Here is a 20,995-nt window from a genome sequence, read left to right as displayed (position 1 = left end):
CAAACTGTAACATCTAGTCAAAGGACACTTCTGGACGAGGAAAGCCATCTGGACCTTTGATGCGGAACTTCCCTTGATCCTCAAATTCCTGTAAAACCTAGTCTGTAAATACAATTAAACAGTTAAAGAATCTGGCTGGGAATGTGGAGGCAGTGAACATTGTGTAGCACTGTCTCCCAACCTGCATCCAGCCAAAGGGAAAGCCTGGCTTATGGGTGGAAGCAAACAGCCCACAGCAGGAGGCCGGGGACTGCAAAGAGATCTGATGAGGTGGGCTGAAGAATGGTGTTGGGAAAGGATAACTGGAAATTGTTATTGGGATTGCCGTGGACCTCATAGGAGTCAGCACCTTTAGAACCACGGTGCTAATCGACAGAGCTACTTACCTTGACAGAGCCAAACGTTCCAACTCTTGGAAAAACTTATCCAGCTGCACGTGCAGTGGTTTAATTTGAGGTCCATGTATTTCATTTCTAATCTCCTGACCATCTCCCACCTATATTGAGAAGATTGAAAGTCAAGGCCAGAGTACTACCACTGAAGTGGAGATCAAACTCTCATGCCGAATTCTAGACATTAACTAAACAAAATTATATTAGTGTACTTCTCTGAAAGAGGGTTTTATTACTGCTCATACCGAGAGTTCAATATTTTTTCTGGCAAGTCTTTTAACACATATAATGATATCGTTTTCAGGAATGGAAGAAATTTTCTAATTGAAGCTATTTCCTGAGAAGATTCAAGTTGATTAGAAGAGTTATTTCAGAGAATAAACTCAAGAAAATATTTTTTGAAGGATAGGGTAACCTGAAATCTTGTGCCTAAACAAAAAGTGAAATCAGGCTATTAGCTGTCTCAAGCTTCAAAATCTTGTCAGTCTGTAACGTGCCCATAATTGAGAGGACTCCTCCTCAAATTGCACCTTGCATTTACTTTCGTGGAAGGATGTAACCTATTTAATGACCACTAGAAAACAAATGCTGGTGCATTGTGTTTAATCATAGCTCTCTTTTTCTGTCCTATTTCAGTTTTAAGGAAATTATTTAACTGTTAACATAACATTGAAGATTAAATCACGAAGTATTTAAATAGATTTGTGATTCTTCTCAACTTTTGGTCATAAGCTTTACTCAGAATATTTTCTCAACATGCATAGCTGTGTATTCTACTGGTAAAGTACCATCATCCCAGAACAATGACAGGGCTGCTCACTCATGAGAGTGAGAGAGAGAGAGAATGAAAGAGAGAGAGAGAGAAAGAGAGAGAGAGAGAGAAAGAGAGAGAGAGAGAGAAAAAATGAAAGAGAGAGAGAACGTAAGGGAGTGAACGTAAGAGGGAGAGAAAAAATAAAAGAGAGAGAGAGAGAGAGAGAGATGACTGGTGGTGAATTAAGCCTGAGGGTCACCACACTTCAGGAGAAGGGAGAAGTTGAAGAAAGCAGGACCTTTATGGTGACTTCAGCTGGTACAGGAATTGAAACTCCATTGTTGTCATCATTTTGCATCACAAGCCAGCTGTCCAGTTAACCGAGCTAAATAACCTCTGCTTACCATATCACAGCAGCACAATATATGACAGACATACATATTTTCATAGATTCTGGAGAACAGAAATTGGTGGAGAAACTCAGTACATCTTGCAGCATCATTGGAGAGAGAAACAAGAGTTAATGTTTCAAGACTAATTACTCCTGTTTGGAACTCTCCCAAGTCATATTGAACTGAAAACATTAACGTTGTTTCTCTCTCCAAAGATTCTACTGTACCTATATATTTTTATGCTACTTCAGGAACAAAGAGAGAGTGTAATTTAGTATTTTTTGTTTGCAATTCAGCCATTAAGTCCATTGTGACTACTGATTGTCTGCAAAAGCAACTCACTGTTCCCACTCTCCTACCTTTTTTTCTGCAGCCTTGCAAATATTTTCACATCAGATAATTATCCAATTCTCTTTTTGACAGCCATGATTAAATCTACATCCGCCACACTATCAGGCAATGCATTCCAGGCTTCAACCACTCACTGCGTAACAAATCTCCTATTGCCTTTGATTATTTTGTCAATTAACTTAAATCAGTTTCCTCTAGATCTCAACCTTACTATCAATGGGAATAGTTTCTCCCAATCAACTCTGTAGGTATGCTTTATGATGGGGAACTGTATTATTACAGCACATTTCAACCTTCTCTTTTCTTAAGGACAGCCCAGATTCTACAACTGAATTTCCTCATCACCAGAACCATTCTTGCAAATATTTTCTGCGTACTTCCTAATGCTGTCAAATGCTTCCCACAGAGCGACACACTGAATTAGAAAGAGTACTGCAGTTGAAACTCACACAGTTGCTGGCCCTCTTTCATTGCCGGGTCTCCACTATTTTTTTGTCTCTATTTCACAGTCAGTTTGAATACACAAGAAAGCTCATCTGGCCTTTTGCAGCCATCCTTGTAGTACCACATTCATCATATGTTTTGAAACAAAGGGTTAGTTTCAGAGCCGACATTAAAGAAAGTTTGCAGTTTAAAAGTTATAAAGTTATTTGCAATCACTGGGCAGGACGTCTGCAATAATACTTCTTAAAGATTTTTCAGGATTGATCGCAAGGTCTTGTAGTTGTTTGCTTATCCTTATATACCTTGTATCATGTAATTCTACCTTATAACAACCAGCATCAAAAATATTGCGAGGAGGGAATATTATTGCAGATATTATAAAGAAGAAAGTCTTGTCTTAATGTTAAGTAAGTAAGAGAGAGAAAACGTGCATTTATATAGTGCCTTCCATAACTGTAATAATTTGGAATTCTCTATCTAGCTCAAATATTGAGGTCGGCAAAGACAGACATCAATAGATTTCTGAAAGCTAATGACATCTACTGATGTTGAGATAATGGGAAAATGGGAGCAAGCAACTGTCTCCACGCCCCACCTCCAGCTCCAGCCCCACCCCAGGTCCTAGCTCCCAGGCCTGTCATGTGTTCACCATTCCCCCAGACCTCCCCCTCACTGAGGATGAATGTTTAGTCCTCAGTAAAGGCCTCACATTTATCCCTCTATGGTCCTAGATTAATGAGTTCGAAACATGCTGCGACCTTGAACGTTTTTTTCCGCCACCTCCGCCTCCCAGCCTACTTTTTCAACCAAGACACCTGCCCACCCACTGAGGACCCCTTCTCCCACCTCCAACACACTCCATCCACAGCACACCCTGTGCTGGCCTGCTACCCACCTTGACCTCTTCATTTCAAACTGCCACCGAGACATCGACTGCCTTAACCTGTCCAACCCCCTTGCCCACTCCAATCTCCCGCCCTCACAACACACAGCCCTCCACTCCAATCCCAACCCGCAGACAAGGGGGGTGCAGTAGTAGTGTGATGCAGCTACGTCTGCTGAAGCCAGGTGCCAACTTGCAGACACCTCCTCCTACTTCCCCTTTGATCACGACATCACCTCCCCTCACCAAACCATCATCACCCAGACCATCCACAACCTCATCACCTCTGGGGATCTCCCACCCACAGCCTCCAACCTCAATGCCCGTGAACCCCACACCACCTAATTCTACCTCGTTCCTAACACTCACAAATCTGACTGCTCCAGTCGACCCATTGTCTCAGCCTGCGCCTGTCCCACCGAACTCATCTCTTCCTATCTCAACACCGTCCTGCCTCCCTCAATCCGGGAACTCCCCACCTACATTCGTGATACAACCCATGCCTTTCACCTCCTCCAAGATCTTCATTTTCCTTGCCCCCCCAGTGCCTCATCTTCACCATGGAAATCCAGTCCCTGTACACATCAATCTGCCATGATGAAGGTCTCCAATCCCTCTGTCCCAAACAGTACCCTTCCACCGATACCCTCATCTGCCTGGCTGAACTGGTCCTCACCCTCAGCAACTTCTCCTTCAAATCCTCCTACTTCCTCCAAACCAAAAGGGTAGCCATGGGGACCGGCATGGGACCTAGCTATGCCTGTCTCTTTGTTGGATTTGTGGAAGAGTCCATCTTCTGCAGTTACACTGGCATCACCCCTCCCCCCACCTGTTCCTCCGCTACATTGATGACTATATTGGCGCTACCTCGTGCTTCCATGAGGAGGTTGAACAGTTCATCAACTTTACAACACCTTCAATACCAACCTCAAATTCACCTGGACATCTCAGACACCTCCCTCCCCTTCCTGGACCTCTCCATCACCGTCTCTGGTGACCAACTAACCACAGACGTCCATTACAAGCCTACCGACTCCCACAGCTAACTACATTACACCTCCTCCCACCCTAACTCCTGCAAAAATGCCATCCCTTATTCCCAACTCCTTTGCCGCACCTGTTCCCAGAATGACCAATTCCACCTCAGAAAGTCCCAGATGGCCTCCTTTTTCCACGATTGCTTCCCACGTGGTTAACGATGCCCTCCAGCATATCTCCTCTAATTCACACACCACTGCCGTTGAACCCCACCCCTCCAAATGCAACAAGGACAGAACCCTCCTTGTCCTCACCTTCCACCCCACTAGCCTCTATGTATATCATATCATCCTCCGCCATTTCCACCACCTACAAACGGACCCCACCATCAGAGATATATTTCCCTCCCCACCCCTCTCAACATTCCAGAGAGACCATTCCCTTTGTGACTCCCTTGTCAGGTCCACACCCCTCACCAGCCCACATTCCACTCCTGGCACCTTTCCCTGCCACCGCAGGAAGTACAAAGCCTGCGCCCACACCACTCGTCTCACCTCCATCCAAGGGGTTCCAAGGAATCCTTCCACATCTGTCAGAAATTCATCTCTGTTTTTCCCAATGTCATCTATTGCATCCATTGCATTCAGTGAGGTCTCCTCTACATCGGGGAGACAGGACGCCTTCTTGTGGATCATTTCAGAGAACATCTCTGGGACAACTGCACCCACCATTGCCACCACCCCATGACTGAACACTTCAACTCTCCCTCCCACTCCGTAAAGGACATGCAGATCCTGAACCTCCTCCGCCGCCAAACCCTTACCACCTGAAGCCTGGAGGAAGAACACCTCATATCTCACCTTGGGACCCTGCAACCACACGGGATAAATGTGGATTTCAACAGCTTTCTCATTTTCCCTCCTTCATCCAACATTATCCCAGTCCCAAGTCTCCAATTCAGCATCACCCTCAGGACCTGTCTATCACTGCCCCCTCTGACCTATCACCTTCTCCTTCATCCACCTATCTCTTTCTCAGCTACCTTCCCCGCAACCCCAACCCCATCCCATTTATCTCTCAGTCCCAACACACAAGCCTCATTCCCAATGAAGGGCATATGCCTGAAACGTCGATTCTCCTGCTCCTCTGATGCTGCCTGACCTGCTGTGCTTTCCCAGCAACACACTCTCGATAGTGTGGAAAATGGAAAGGGAAATAATCAGTTATGATCCAGCTGAATGGAGGAGCACTCTCAAGAGACTGAATGACCTAGTCCTCTTCCTATATTCCTATGTTAATGTTGTCACTGGCACAATGCCAGCACACTGAGAGTGTTCTTTGATGCCTTATATTCAGTAAGGTATTGTTAAATTTAGATTGTTAACAATTGACTGCTCTTTTAGATAGTGTCCCTGCCTCTGAGTTAGGAGTTTAAGTTTCGTATACCACAGAGGTGTGTCATAACTTCTCTGAACAGGTTGGTTAGAAAATATCTAGAAAGTTCCACACAGCAACTTTGCAATGATGGCAATGACAGCCTTTTCAGTTCATTGCCAGAGTTCTGTCATGTACTGAGAGGCCATACAGTATGCAGAGTAAATTATGGAAGTGTTTTCTGATCTAAGCTGTTTGAGCTAATCTTTGAGATTTCAAGAGAGTTTTCAGTTACATCATAATGCATTTGATCTTACTGCTACTCTAGCATGTTGAGTTATTAAAATATTTAAGAAAGGTCATCGCTTGACTGTCAGATAACTTGTCTCAAAATAAGTACCATCTTTAATGTCCTTAAATCCACTTGTGTCTTTGGATTTCAATGCCTGGGGCACCATTCATTTATCCACGCAGCTGACTATACAGCTACTTAGAAAGAAACAAAACTTGAAGAGGGAACGCTTGCCATTAATCAGCATATTATAGTAAGTCACAGCATGATCGTTTAGTCACAACCAGGTACCATCAATGATTAATATTCCTTATTAATACTTAATAGTGTTCAAATACAAAGCAACACAGCATTCAGTCATTCTGGATCAGCAAGGTGATTGAATCCCTGCTTGTGGTACAACTAAATAAAGAGTGATTGAAAGATTAAACAATGAGCTGTTAAAGCTGCACTGCTTAACCTGAAATAGTATGTAACAATTTGTTTGGGGAAGTAGGGGAGAGGAGAGAGGCAGAGAAACAGATAAATTCCAGAAGCCATGTCTGGCATAACTTCACATTCAACTCACATGATGTGATTTTCACCTTCACCTGTTTGGGAAAACAAAATCTTCTTACAAGGCACTTCCATCGCAAACATTTTTCTTATGATATTACTGCATTTTTAAACCTACTGCAGAATCTTCAGAGTGAACAAGCAAATGGACCCGAGAAAACCGGGCTCTTGCTTCAGCCAGATTTCTGACACAAGCTGACACAATGGTAGTTGTGTGAGTGATGGACATGAACTATAGGAAGGAAGCTTCTTGTGAGTGTAACATGAGAAGATTGGCTGAAGTCGCTTAGTTTCTCAAAGGATCTGTGATGCTACGCCCAGGTAATTCCCCTATTTAAACAGAATCTCAGGCTAACTGTTGCGTGAGCCTGTCTTCCCATTGTGCACCCCTGAACTGAATCGCATTGGGAGATCTCTTATGTGGACTTCATTGAACACTAGGGCTTATCTGGTTATGGAGAAGGGTACAGTTTTATAAAAAGGTGATCCAGAATGATTCAGACAGAAAGACGGATGAGTGAACAGAGTCAGATAACTGGATTGCCAGCATTGTCCATTTTGAATTGCTCAACGGGCCTCAACTTCAAGCGTTACATTAAAGGTGACACCACAGCATCTATGACCATTACCCTCCAGAATACCCTCAGTGTAGAACTACAAAACTAACTGTCACAATATAGAACAACACAAGAGAGCAATCATTTTTAATCTTTTCTTTTGGTGATTACCGGATGAAGCGTGCAATTTGTGCAACGGAAGAATGAGCTGTAAATCTCATGATTTAACTTAACCAAACAATCTTTTACATCAATAAATACAGTTTCATTCTTTATTGTTTAATTCCATGTGGCACAATGAAACTAAAATACATCAATAGCTCTGCATGCCTGTAATTCAGTTGGAAGTGATGACAATAATGGTAGCTCACAGTAAAACACAATCTTGTCCAACACAGTGCACAAAAACCTTGATGGCTTCCATTACATTATAGTATTGTACTTCAAAAAAACAATTCACTGGGTGTGAAACATTGATACATCTTGATGGATGCATCAGAGAGCAGTGTGTTTTCTTTGCTAATAGTCAACACTTTGAGTCTCTGGTTTATTTGGTAAAGGACGGAAACTAGGAGAAAATGAGGACTGCAGCTGCTGAAGATCAGAGTTGAGAGTGTAGTGCTGGAAAAGTGCAGCAGGTCAGGCAGCATCAGAGGAGCAGGAAAATTGATGTTTTGGGCATAAGAGGAGAACTTCTTCAGGATAGGCATCCTTGGAAGAGGCTTCGCAGTCGGGTTGAAATCAACTTGGAGAATCCATTTATATTTTCCTGCTGGATGCGGGGATCAGACTTTGCAGAAACAGTGAGGGTTAGAAACTGGATCTCACTGGGTTCACTGGACGGACATAAAGTGAACACAATATGGGGACTGTCCATTCCCTTTAGGCCCAACCCTGAAATTGGGCAGAGCCAGTTTCAAATTGTCTAAAGCAGCACTTATGTTCTTTCACTTGTTTAGGATGCTTCAAGGAAATTAGGCTGTTCAAGAGGAGAAAGATTACCATCTTGCAAGTGGCAATATAGTTGAGTAAAATGATGTCATCAAAAAGATTAGTCCAAACTCAGTTATTAAAATAAAAGTTTTGATGTGGACTCCTGTTGGTTATACAAAGTTAAAAATCACACAACACCAGGTTATAGTCCAACAGGTTTAATTGGAAGCACTAGCTTTCGGAGCGCCGCTCCTTCATCACAACCACCTGATGGACTATAAACCTGTTGGACTATAATAAGGTGTTGTGTGATTTTTAACTTTGTACAGCCCAATCCAACACTGGCATCTTCAAATCCTGTTGGTTACAACCTTGTTTATTTGCCCCTAGAGGTATTTACTGCAACTGCAGTTAATAAGATGAGCACCTCTAAATTTACGAGTAAAAAATGAGGTCTGCAGATGCTGGAGATCACAGCTGCAAATGTGTTGCTGGTCAAAGCACAGCAGGCCAGGCAGCATCTCAGGAATAGAGAATTCGACGTTTCGAGCATAAGCCCTTCATCAGGAATGAAGGGCTTATGCTCGAAACGTCGAATTCTCTATTCCTGAGATGCTGCCTGGCCTGCTGTGCTTTGACCAGCAACACATTTGCAGCAGCACCTCTAAATTTAGTTCTGCAGACCAATGGCCTGTCTGTGGAGGTAACTTGTTAAAACTATTTAGATAAAGGCAAATTATAGCCCATCTGTAGTCCTTTTGAGTTATGTGTTACAGCTGTTTATAAGCTTCTAGCCCTGAATATTCAGTACTATTAGGAATTAAGTGTTTCAAGTGATGTACAAACATTGCTCAATAGTAATGCACTGAAGTATTCTCGCAAATATTTCCCTTTTTACAGGCAACTTCTGAACCTTGGCTATGAAATTCCATCTTTACAAATAACAAAAATCTGTAGAGCTTTAAACAAAGTAAAAGGTTCCAAATATTTCAGATCAGTTTAATCAGAAAATCTGAAATGAAGGAAACATTAGAAGTTACCAAATGCTAGGACAAACAGCACCAAGTTAAGAACATAATGAATTGGACAGAGAGGTGTCATGGGAATTCTAAATCGTAGCGACATGCCCAGTTGTCAATGGTGGAATGAAAAAAGTGGCTGATGTGCAGGGTAGACATGAGCTGCTGGTCAAGATTCTGGATTCTGTCTCTCTTAAAATGGAAGCCTCATTCTTAAAGATTGCTCAATGTGGTTGCCAAATGGGGCAATCCATCCATCTGAGGCAGAGTTTGTGTCACTCTGATGTGGAATCTATCACTATTTGATCACACAACCTCAATTCATTGGCACTTCCAACACAAGGTAAGAATGATAACCTGGAGTGTCAGAGATGAGGTCGGGACACTTTACATGATTGATGACTCCATTTCAATTAAAGAAATCTGCTGAAATTCTAATTAAAGAACTCAAAGGTTTTAAAGCTAATTTGATAGTTTCATTTGATAAGATACATTTTGCAAAAGAAAGAGTGTCTTAGGATTTCATTGCAAAGGAACTGAGTCACACTGATATGAGCAGATTTAAATGTTGTAGTGGTTCTGTTCGCCGAGCTGGAAGTTTTTGTTGCAAACGTTTCGTCCCCTGGCTAGGAGACATCATCAGTGCTGTGGAGCCTCCTGCGAAGCACTTCTTTGATGTTTCTTCCGGCATTTATAGTGGTCTGTCCTTGCCGCTTCCGGGTGTCAGTTTCAGCTGTCCGCTGTAGTGGTTGGTATATTGGGTCCAGGTCGATGTGTCTGTTGATGGAATTTGTGGATGAATGCTATGCCTCTAGGAATTCCCTGGCTGTTCTTTGTCTGGCTTGCCCTATGATAGTAGTGTTTTCCCAGTCGAATTCATGTTGTTTGTTGTCTGAGTGTGTGGCTACTAGGGATAGCTGGTCGTGTCGTTTCGTGGCTAGTTGGTGTTCATGTATGCGGATTGTTAGCTGTCTTCCTGTTTGTCCTATATAGTGTTTTGTGCAGTCCTTGCATGGTATTTTATAAACTACATTAGTTTTGCTCATGTTGGGTATTGGCTCCTTTGTTCTAGTAAGTTGTTGTCTCAGCGTGGCTGTTGGTTTGTGTGCCGTTATGAGTCCTAGGGGTCGCAGTAGTCTGGCTGTCAGTTCTGCGACCCCTAGGACTCATAACGGCACACAAACCAACAGCCACGCTCAGACAACAACTTACTAGAACAAAGGAGCCAATACCCAACATGAGCAAAACTAATGTAGTTTATAAAATACCATGCAAGGACTGCACAAAACACTATATAGGACAAACAGGAAGACAGCTAACAATCCACATACATGAACACCAACTAGCCACGAAACGACACGACCAGCTATCCCTAGTAGCCACACACTCAGACAACAAACAACATGAATTCGACTGGGAAAACACTACTATCATAGGGCAAGCCAGACAGAGAACAGCCAGGGAATTCCTAGAGGCATGGCATTCATCCACAAATTCCATCAACAGACACATCGACCTGGACCCAATATACCAATCACTACAGCGGACAGCTGAAACTGACACCCGGAAGCGGCAAGGACAGACCACTATAAATGCCGGAAGAAACATCAAAGAAGCGCTTCGCAGGAGGCTCCACAGCACTGATGATGTCTCCTAGCCAGGGGATGAAACGTTTGCAACAAAAACTTCCAGCTCGGCGAACAGAACCACTACAACAAGTACCCGAGCTACAAATCTTCGCACAAACTTTGAAGATTTAAATGTATCTAATCATTGTCTGACAAGTCTTCATAGAAGAATAATCAGTGTTTGTTGGGGTCCATGTCTGGAGAGGCTTATTGCATTTGCTTATATGTTATTTAACTGTCCAATTCCTGACAGTCTGGACTTTATATAAAAAGTGAGGGCTGATGAAGGGCTCTAGCCCGAAACATCGAATTTCCTGTTCCTTGGATGCTGCCTGACCTGCTGTGCTTTAACCAGCAACACATTTTCAGTCTGGACTTTATACCATGTTTCACTGGTATTTGATGATAGGACCATATTAGTTGAATATACTTGGAGATAATTAACACAAGCCTTTTGAAAAATGGATTTAGACGGTCATTTTCATGCATTGTGTTCATCAGATGACTGGTGTGGACATATTTGATTTAAATCAGTAGGAAAAACATTTTCTTTTCTAATAGACTAGTTCACTAGCCCTGAAATTCCATACCAATTGCAGCTTTTGTTTTTGCAGCAAGCAGTTCTGTCATGTAGAAAATTGTGATAAAAGGCACATTGGTCATATGCGACCACTCCCCACCCCACAGCCCAACCAACACTACAAAAATCATCTCCTCACCCTATGGATTACCGAATAAATTAAACTATTTGTGTGCATTTAGCTAAAATGAAGAATATCCAATCTTGAAGACTTTTTTCCAAGATTAAGGATGTGAGAAGTAGCACCTATGTTGTTCTCAGATCTCATTTGGTCACACCAGTTTAGGTAAAGAGCTTCCACTTCCTAAAATACAAATCAATACCAACATTCACAATGCACAGTTTACATGATGCATTCAGCCATCAGAATCCTTCTGATGCAGAGTTACTCAGGGAAGTGAATCAAGTCAATGGATGGTTATTGGTTAGTGAGGCATACCCCTGTCCCCAAAGCCCAAACAGCAGTGGATCTGTGCGGCAAGGAAACTTTCTCCAATGGAGTGATGAAGGATCATTAGATCATGTGAAGGTCATTTTCACTGCCTTGACAGGTTCTCTGCAGTGTTCTCCAGCTCTCTGCAGCTTGCTGTGCCCTGATTCTTCTCCATCCAAAAAGATATGGGTGTAGGCATTGCCAGGGAGATGGCTAGAAATGCCTATGAAACAGAATGGCAGGGCAGAGAACTAAAATGACAATCACTCGGTGACTGCCTGGAAGAGGATCAGGAGACAATTGATAATTGAAGCTTTCACTTCCATTTAATACAGTCACCATTCCTTTAAACCTCTTTCACCTCTCACCTGCAAAGATTAATCCTTTAATCCACTGCCCAACTTAGAATCTTAAATACCTCTTCATCATGATGCTAACCAATCAATCAGAAGAGCAGGATTTTGTTTTAGAAGAGTTAGTACTGTCACCTCTCCGGCTGGGTTAGTGCATGGGTCTCCCCAGTCATTGAATGGTAACAAAGGGAACTTAACCATAAACTTATAAATAACCTCCACAGCCCCAGAAAAGTAACCAGATGCTGCAACACACGTTCAAGGCCAACCACAGGTAAAGTTTTAAATTGAAAAGCGTCAGTGGAATTTGTAAAAAGGAAGTCAAAGTTATCAATGATAATTATCCTCGCTACTCTACAAACATAGCTAAGGAATGCCCTGGACAACATAATTTCCATTCATCTTCAAGTTTTTGTTACTCATTCGATCATATTTTGTTATAGTGCCTGTTTGAAGACTGTTTAACCAGACTTTGGGTTTGTTTTAAGAGAGTAGTTTCAGGAATGTTTAAGTAAATCTTTCAAATGAATTTACATCAGTGAACATTCTTTTTTTAACTCAAGCAAGCAATTGAAGACTGTCAAGAATAGCTTCACATGTGACAACAGTCTGGCATCACAGAAAATACTTTTGATGAACATAAATGCTCTTTTAAATTGGTTTAGCTAGTTGTTTGCTACATGTGACTTGTAAAGGAACAAATTCCAAATAATTACAACTCTTAGATATTATTAGTTCATCTTTGAACCTTCCTTCCTCAAGTTTGTATGGAACCAATTGTGGACAAATGAAAACTAAATGGTTTTGAAAATCATACTTCCCGCGTTTTAACCAAACTGTCTGGTTCTGGCAGTCTCTGGTCCCAGTTTTAAATTTAGTCCCATATTCCAACCCATTTCATTTGTAACAACTAATCTGATAATTTCCAATTCCTTCAGCTCAATATTGGCCAAACAGAAGACCACTCTGTTTGGCCTTTCCCATACTAAACCCATCGGTTTGCCACTTCAGACTAGGCCAAAGAAACCTTTGATACATTGCACTGTTAAAACTCAAATCTCTCACCATTTTTCCTCCAATCTTAATGTGATCTGTATTAAAACCAACCTCTTCCAACTCTGAAATACTTTCCATCCTGGTCACTCGGCTTGCACTTAATATTGCTTCACTACAGTTCAATATTGCTATTCCCTCTGGAGTGATTCTTTTAACGAACCTCTCTCACAAGCCTTCTTGCAACGACTACAATTCATACAGAATGCTGTAGCCCACATTCCAAACTGTGCATTCAGCACCTCTACATTCACCCTGATTGTGTAAATAAACGTAAGATTCTTCTTGTTGATAACCTGCCCAAATTCAGCTGTCTCCTGCACCCTTGTTCCAACTGACCTATTTCTCCTACATTTGGTGCACTCCTCATTTCCAATCATTACTCTTTGATCATTGACTGCTGTATACTCAGACATTAGGCCATCAGCTTCCACAACATGCTCCCTGGACACATCTGCTCTTTTCGTACTTTAAAAACCAATACTTTAAAAATATCCCCTTCCAGGCAATGATGTCAATTATCCAATCTTTCCCATCATGCTGTTACACAAGTTGCTTCCAATCTATATATGTTGATGACCTGTTGGTTGAAATTATGAACAGTTGATATGTACAATACTAACAGGTAAATTAAATGCAATAAAATAAAAGAAATAAACCAATGTCTTTGGAACAATTCAACAGTAACTCTGACAGTCAACTGACATTTCCATTCAAAAAGCTAAATATTCCATTCTGAAAAATTGAGGATACGATAGTGGAGGGGTTGTTATGATAGGTTTGGATTTTCCACAAAGGTAGTATTAACAACGCAGGTTCCACGCAGATGGACCCGGGATGTGAAGTCGAATAAGTAAACGAGACACTGATGTTAAAATCACAGAATCCCTACAGCGTGGTAATAATCTATTTAGCATATTGAGTCCACACTGACCCTCCAAAGATCATCCCAACCAGATCCATCCCCTAGCCTATCCCTGTAATTCTGCATTTTCCATGGCTAATCCACCTAACCTGCACATCTTGGGCTGTGGGAGGAAACAGGAGTACCCGAAGGAAACCCATGCTGACACGGGAAGATTGTGCAAACTCAACACAGACAGTCACCTGAGGCAGGAATCGAACCCAGTAAACCACCATGCCCAACGATCACCAGGGCCACTCTCCATTTCCCAAGCCTGGTCACTTCTTTTATTTATAGATATTTTTATTAGAAATTTAACATTTTTACAAATTTATAATAATAAACAAAACTCTCAAACTCTCAATTGTATACAAACATTGATATACAATTATATCTTAAATAAATAATAACCAAAATTTAACAAAAGAAAAATACAGAGAAAGAAAAAAAAACAAAACTCAACTAACTACTAATCTAACCTACAACTAACCAAAGTGTGTAATTAAGTCTCTTACATTATTCAAATAAGAAAAAGACAAAAAAACCAACGGATAACACAGAAATTGGGTAGTGAGATATATGCTCGGAACGTGTTAACATCAAATGTAACAAAACCCGTATTCGTGCGGGATTCCTCTCCCAAGGGGCCCCGGACCAGCCAGGTTCGCAATCTCAATTAAATAAAAGCCCTTGTTCGGATGGCCGAAATATCTGTATTTATATAATTCAAGAAGAGCTGCCATATTTTATAAAATAATTCGGTCTTTCGGTGCACCATATTTGTAAGGAAGTCAAGGGGAATACATTCCATAATTAATCTGTGCCAATTTGAAATTCCAGGGGGGCCCTCAGCCACACAGTTGACCAAAATATTTTTCCTTGCACAGAAAGAGAGAATAGAAAATAATCTCTTCCCGTGCATATCCAGGGAGGATAAGTTCGAAAAGCCCAAAAGGAGAAATACAGGGTCCATTTTAATTTCCGTTCCTAAAATTTCTGTCAGGGTACTTGCTACTTTAGTCCAGTATCTACGGATCTTATGACAGGTCCATAGGCAATGTACAAGAGTACCCACCTCTATTTTACCGTTGGGACACATTGGAGATGCTCCTGCTTTAAATTTTGCCAATCGAACCGGTGCTATATGGGCCCTGTGAAGTATCTTCAGCTGGGTAGCCTGAGTTCTGTTGTAGATGGTGATTCTTCTGGCGTTTTCCCAAATCTCATTCCACGTTTCTGTAGAGATTTCTAGTCCCGAATCCTGATCCCATGTTTTAAGCAGATTGTTCATATCTCCCGATACTTCATCATGTAGTAAATGATAAATAGTACTGACGGAAGATACCCCCATTGGCCATAGCACTCTACATTCTCTATCTGTTCTATAAAGACTATCTAATAACGCAGTCTTCTTCTGTATGTAATCTCGAATTTGGAATATCGAAAGAGGTCTCCATTAGGTAATCCGAATTTCTGACGCAGCTGTTCAAAAGACATCAGGACCCCATCTTTAAATAGGTCCCCTAGACATGAGATACCCCTGGATTTCCAGAGTTTAAAAGTGGCGTCTGTAAACCCCGGTTGAAATCCCCATGCTCCCACTATCGGCGCATAGGGGGATGTTTCATGCGAATTGCCCTCATTTTGTCGCATTATATTCCAAGCTTTAATTGTGTTTAGTATTATAGGGTTTTTACAGTGATCTGTAATGATTTTCCTCTTGTCGGAAAATAAAAGGTTAATAAGTGGGCATTTTACTTGAGAAGCCTCGATGTCCAGCCAGATTGATTGCGGATCAGATAAGACCCAATCAGCTATGTAACTTAATAGGGAACTTAACTGATATTTCCTAAAATTTGGGAAGTCCAATCCTCCCCTTGCCTGTGGAAGCTGTAGCTTCTTCAGCTTAATGAGGGGCCGTCTATGATTCCAGATAAAGGAACCCAACCAGCCATATAATTTACGTAGTGTCAGCCTTGGCAGCATCACCGGGAGCATTCTCATAGGATATAGGAGACGGGGCAGAACATTCATTTTAATTAGTGCTATTCTACCCAACCAGGAAATTGGAAGGTCTCCCCATCGTTGGAGGTCCTGCCTGATCCTTTCCAGTAAATGCACAGTTAGCCTTGTATAACTGACCAAATACTGGGGTAATAAAAATGCCTAAATATAAGAAACCCTCCAGGGACCGCCAAAAGGGAAAGTGGGATCCGTCCACTAAGTGGGTTATTATAGCAAGGCCACCCATTGGCATAGCCTCCAATTTTGAGAAATTAATTTTATAGCCTGAGAATGCGCTAAATGTATTAATAGCTTGGATTAGGCGAGGCACAGACATCAGAGGATTACTGAGGAATAGAAGAACATCATCTGCATAAAGGGTAATTTTGTGTTTACCTGTACCATCCTCGGGGCCGTTATATTAGGATCAGTCCGTATAGCTTCTGCTAGTGGTTCAATTATTAGCGTAAATAACAATGGCGAGAGAGGACAACCCTGACGGCAGCCTCTACCCACACTGAAGCTATCCGAACCTAATCCATTGGTAACCACAACTGCTTTGGGATCACCATACAATGTTGAGACCCATTTGGTAAACATCTTTCCAACGCCAAATCTTTCCAATGTGTAAAACAAATAGACCATTCAACCCTATCGAATGCCTTTTCTCCATCTAATGAGACGACTACTCCTGGTATCTTTCCCTGATGGCAGGCTTGAATCACATTCAAAACCCTTCTAATATTATTGAATGATCTACAGCCTTTGATAAACCCTGTCTGATCCTCCTTTATGATATGTGGCAATGCCCTTTCTAGTCTCAATACTAACGTTTCAGAAAGGATTTTAAAATCTACATTTAGCAAGGATATTGGTCTATATGACACACAATCTTCTGAGTCCTTTCCTTTTTTAAGGATAAGAGAGATATTTGCCTCTTTTAGCGGAGGCGGGAGACAGCCCTGACTATACATGTCCATAAGTGGACCAGCTAATATTCCTGTAAATTCTTTATAGAATTCAGCTTGAAAACCATCTGGGCCAGGTGCCTTACCGCTCTGAAGTTGCCTGATTGCGTCAAGTATTTATTGGACTGTTAGGGGAGCATTTAAGACTGATACCTGTTCCGGAGTTAGGTCCGGAAAGGTCAAATTTTTAAAAAATGATTGCAACCTCCTAGTCCTATCTTCACAATCCTGCGATATATATAAATCAGAATAAAATTTTCTAAAGATTGCATTCATCCTTTTATGATCATGAGTCAAAATACCCGCACTTTACTTGATAGACGTGATAGTTTGAGGGGGCTGTTTTTTCTTTGCAAGAAATGTTAAGTATCTACCCGGTTTGTCGCCAAATTCATATAACCTTTGTTTTGCAAATAATATTTCCCTCTTAGCCGTTTGGGTAAGCGTGGTGTTTAGAGCTGTCCTAAGGGCCGTAATCCCTTGCAATTTGATAATAGAAGGTCTGTCAGCGTTTACTGTTTCAGTTGCTTTTAAACGAGCTTCGAGCAGATGCTGTTGTTCTCCCTTCAATTTTTTCTGGGTCACTGAGTATGAGATGATCAAACCTCGCGTGTAAACTTTGATGGTCTCCCACATCATGCTGGCCGTACCTAAATCAATTTCTAAAAATGTTTTAAATTCTTGAGAGAAGTACTTCACAAATTTACTATCTTTCATCAGGAAGGGGTCCATACGCCAATGCCAAGGGGATGTCCCGTTGTTCCTCACCTTGATTTCCATATATACAGCAGCGTGATTGGTAATTGCTATCCTGCCTATTTTACAGGATGATATGGAATTTAAAAAAATTGAGGGGGCAAAAAACATATCAATTCTGGTGTGACATTTATGCGGATTGGAGTAAAAAGAAAAATCTCTGCCCTGTGGATGAAGGCATCTCCATACATCATCTAGTCCTAATTCTTTGTTCAAATCCACCAATTGTCTAGATCTGGGAGATACTCCTGCAGTACTCTTGGGAATCCTATCTATTTCCGGATCCATGATACAATTAAAGTCTCCCCCTATAATTGTATGATGAGCACCGAGAGCCATCAATTTTGAGAAGGCTTCCATTATAAATTTAAAGGGATGTGCCGGGGGGCAATACAAATTTAAAATCCCATATTCCTCTCCATTTATAAGGGCTTTAATCAGAATGTATCGTCCAGATTCGTCTTTTATCTGACTTAGGATTTTAAAAGGTAAATCCTTCCAAATAAGAATAATAACTCCCCTGCTTTTTGAGCTAAAAAAAGAAAAAAAGGCCTGATTAAATCCACTCTGTCGTAATTTCAAGTGTTCTTTATCCAACAGGTGTGTCTCCTGTAGGAGAGCTATATCAACTCTTTCTTTATTGAGACTTGATAATATTTTCTTCCTTTTGACTGGCGAATTACTCCCCTTGACATTCCAGGTGCACCACTTAACCGACTGATCAACCATAATCATCTAGGCAGATCCGAGACCCCTCGGGAGGGGAAACCCTATCCAGAATATCCCGAGCATAGAGCATATAAAATTCACAAAAATAAAGGCTCTCTAATACACTCACAACAGTATAATAAAAAACTAGTTCTAAATAATAATAAAAAAAACATACTTAAATGGAGATTTTCCCCCTTGATCCCAGGGGGTATCACTTCCTTTCCAAAGGTCCATCGTATCCTCTCCCAACCAGTGCCCCACCCTTGACCCAGGCGCTCCTCAATAGGATGAGGAGAATTCAAATATACTACAGAGCTAGAGTTAACAGTGAGCACCCTACCCGCACCTCCCCCACCCACACCAACACCTGGATATATTTGGTAATGTTAATACCATGTATAAACATATATAACTATAAAATTACAACCACAACAAGTAATAATTAAATATAATAATACAAAATAACAAGGGAAAACAACCCCACTCCTAGAGACAGAGGTAAAATAGAATAAGGTAACCACCTCCTCCCACCAACATTAACTAGATCCCCCCGGCTCATATATATATAATATAGAATAATAAAAAAAACCCACGGGGGAGCAGAAAATCGTTAAGTAGAGAACAAATAAATAAATCTCTCTCCCCACCCCCCAAGATAATATTAAACAGTAAGGTAAAAAAAAGAAAGGGGGGGGGATATAAACTGGAGTGGGGGGGAAGGCAAACCAACATCCATTATCTCTTACAATTTAGCTAAGAGAGTCCAAAAATTCCTTAGCCTTTTCCGGCGACCCGAAGTTATATACGGATCCTTCATGGTTAAATCATAGCATTGCTGGGTAGCATAAGGAATACTGAATATTTAAGTCCCTTAAACACTTCTTCTCCTCATCGAATGCCTTCCTCTTTTGGATCAGAGCTGGGGAAAAGTCCTGGAATAACATGATCTTGGATCCTTTATAGATCATGGCTTGGGAATCTAAGGCTTATGCCCGTTGAATTTCCTGTTCCTTAGATGCTGCCTGACCTGCCGTGCTTTAACCAGCAACACATTTTCAGCTCTGATCTCCAGCATCTGCAGACCTCACTTTTTACTCTTGGGAATCTTTTCCAAGGTTTCTAGAGGCTTCTAGGAGTATCTGCCTCTCCTTATAGCTCTGTAGTCGGAACAGGACCGGGCGGGGGCACTGGTTCAAGTCGGGCCCGCGTATTGCAACCCGGTAGGCCCATTCTACCCATACCCAGCCTGATCCAGCCTCCAGATTTAAAAGCTGTGGCAGCCATTGTTTGAGGAACGCTGTAAGCTGGCCTTTCTCTTTCCGTTCGGGAAGGACCAGCAAACGAATATTTTTTCGACGACCTCGATTCTCGAGGTCGTCAATGTGATTCCCTAAGGTCGGACTCGCTGTTCAAGAGTCTGGACCTGATCCACGGCCGATTGCGCTATAGTTTTGGAGGTCGCGGCCTTTAGCTCCGCCCCTCTGACTCGGCGCTCGATTTCCTTAATGTCTCGGTCATGCTTTTGCAGCGCGGTTGAGAGTGAGTCCCATTGACTTCGGGACTCTTTAATAAAAGCGTTGATCTTCGCACCGAGTTTGGAGATTATTTCCACGAGGCTCGCCACCGTAGGTAAGTCCCCTGGGGCGGCTGCGGATGCCTCTGCTGCAGCTGGAGAGGGTGGGGGAGGGGTTCCAGCTTGCTGAGAGCTGTGGGCTCCCTTCCCTTTAGTCATTTTTACTGAAGATTAGATTGTTTAAATTTAATACTCAGCAACTAATTAAATTAAACAGCTATTTTAGATGATTTGGTGAGTGTGGTGGAGGTGGGTGACCCACTTTGCCCAAGTCTTGGGAGGAGCACTGTAGACTCAGACTTGCTGGGCTGCCGCCATCTTGGATCCCCCCTCGCCACCTCTTGAGTGGATTTCAGCCTCCCCAGCAGCCTCAGGAACTTCATACCAGTGGTGGGTGGAGAAGGGAAGCGATAATATGATGTAGATTAAAATGGTAACAAGGGAAGTGCAACTTGAAAGAGGAAAAGGAGGAGACATTAAATTACAAACAGCAAGCAAGCGAAAAATAATTTTATCTTGTTGTACTCACCGCTCTTCTTATAGAAGATCAGTTCAGTCTTGAACTCACGTTTCTCATCCAATGCGTTTTGGATCTGAATTTTCATGGCTTCGTTCGTTTCTACCCCATAGAGAAACTTACAAGCACAGCTCTTCTGCATGAGTTCAGCTCGGGCATAGCCAGTCAGCTCGCAGAATCCATCGGAGCAGTACACAATAGGATACACGTTCAATACCTGAGCATTTCCCAGAACAAAATTGCTGTCTGTTGAATTGAAAACAATATATTGATTGGACTACTTTGTCAAGTTGTCGCTCCCACCAATAATGAAATAATGTCTAATGGAAAAAAGGAAAAACAACTCACATGAATATTAAATGCGAAAAATACCACAAAAAAAACTTAGAATGTGTTTGATTCTTAACTGCCGAGTATTGTAATACATTGCTGTGAAAATGCATAAAATTAAAGCTAGGTGAATTTTTCAGCTTTGAACTAAATATTGGATATGGACATAGTAAAGGTACCCTCTGCCCAGTTGACCATTACAAATTGCCCTCGCTAATCTCTGGGTACCTATGCCAAAAAGGGGAGAACTGTCCCAAAGAA

At 41.8% G+C, this 20,995-nt stretch overlaps 1 protein-coding gene across 1 annotated transcript in view; it reads right to left on the bottom strand.

Moving 5' to 3' along the window:
* Positions 1-20,995, bottom strand: part of kcnh3 (potassium voltage-gated channel, subfamily H (eag-related), member 3) — a 703,578-nt gene that overhangs the window by 479,150 nt on the left and 203,433 nt on the right. Inside the window, exon 2 of the mRNA XM_060828128.1 lies at positions 20,417-20,650. Within this exon, the coding sequence (XP_060684111.1) occupies positions 20,417-20,650 (234 nt within the window). The remainder of the gene's footprint in view (positions 1-20,416; positions 20,651-20,995) is intronic.

The sequence above is a fragment of the Hemiscyllium ocellatum genome, chromosome 7 (genome assembly GCF_020745735.1).
Source record: "Hemiscyllium ocellatum isolate sHemOce1 chromosome 7, sHemOce1.pat.X.cur, whole genome shotgun sequence".
NCBI lineage: Eukaryota > Metazoa > Chordata > Chondrichthyes > Orectolobiformes > Hemiscylliidae > Hemiscyllium > Hemiscyllium ocellatum.
The sequence above is the reverse complement of the archived record's forward strand: the minus strand, read 5'-3'. Positions and strand labels throughout refer to the sequence as shown.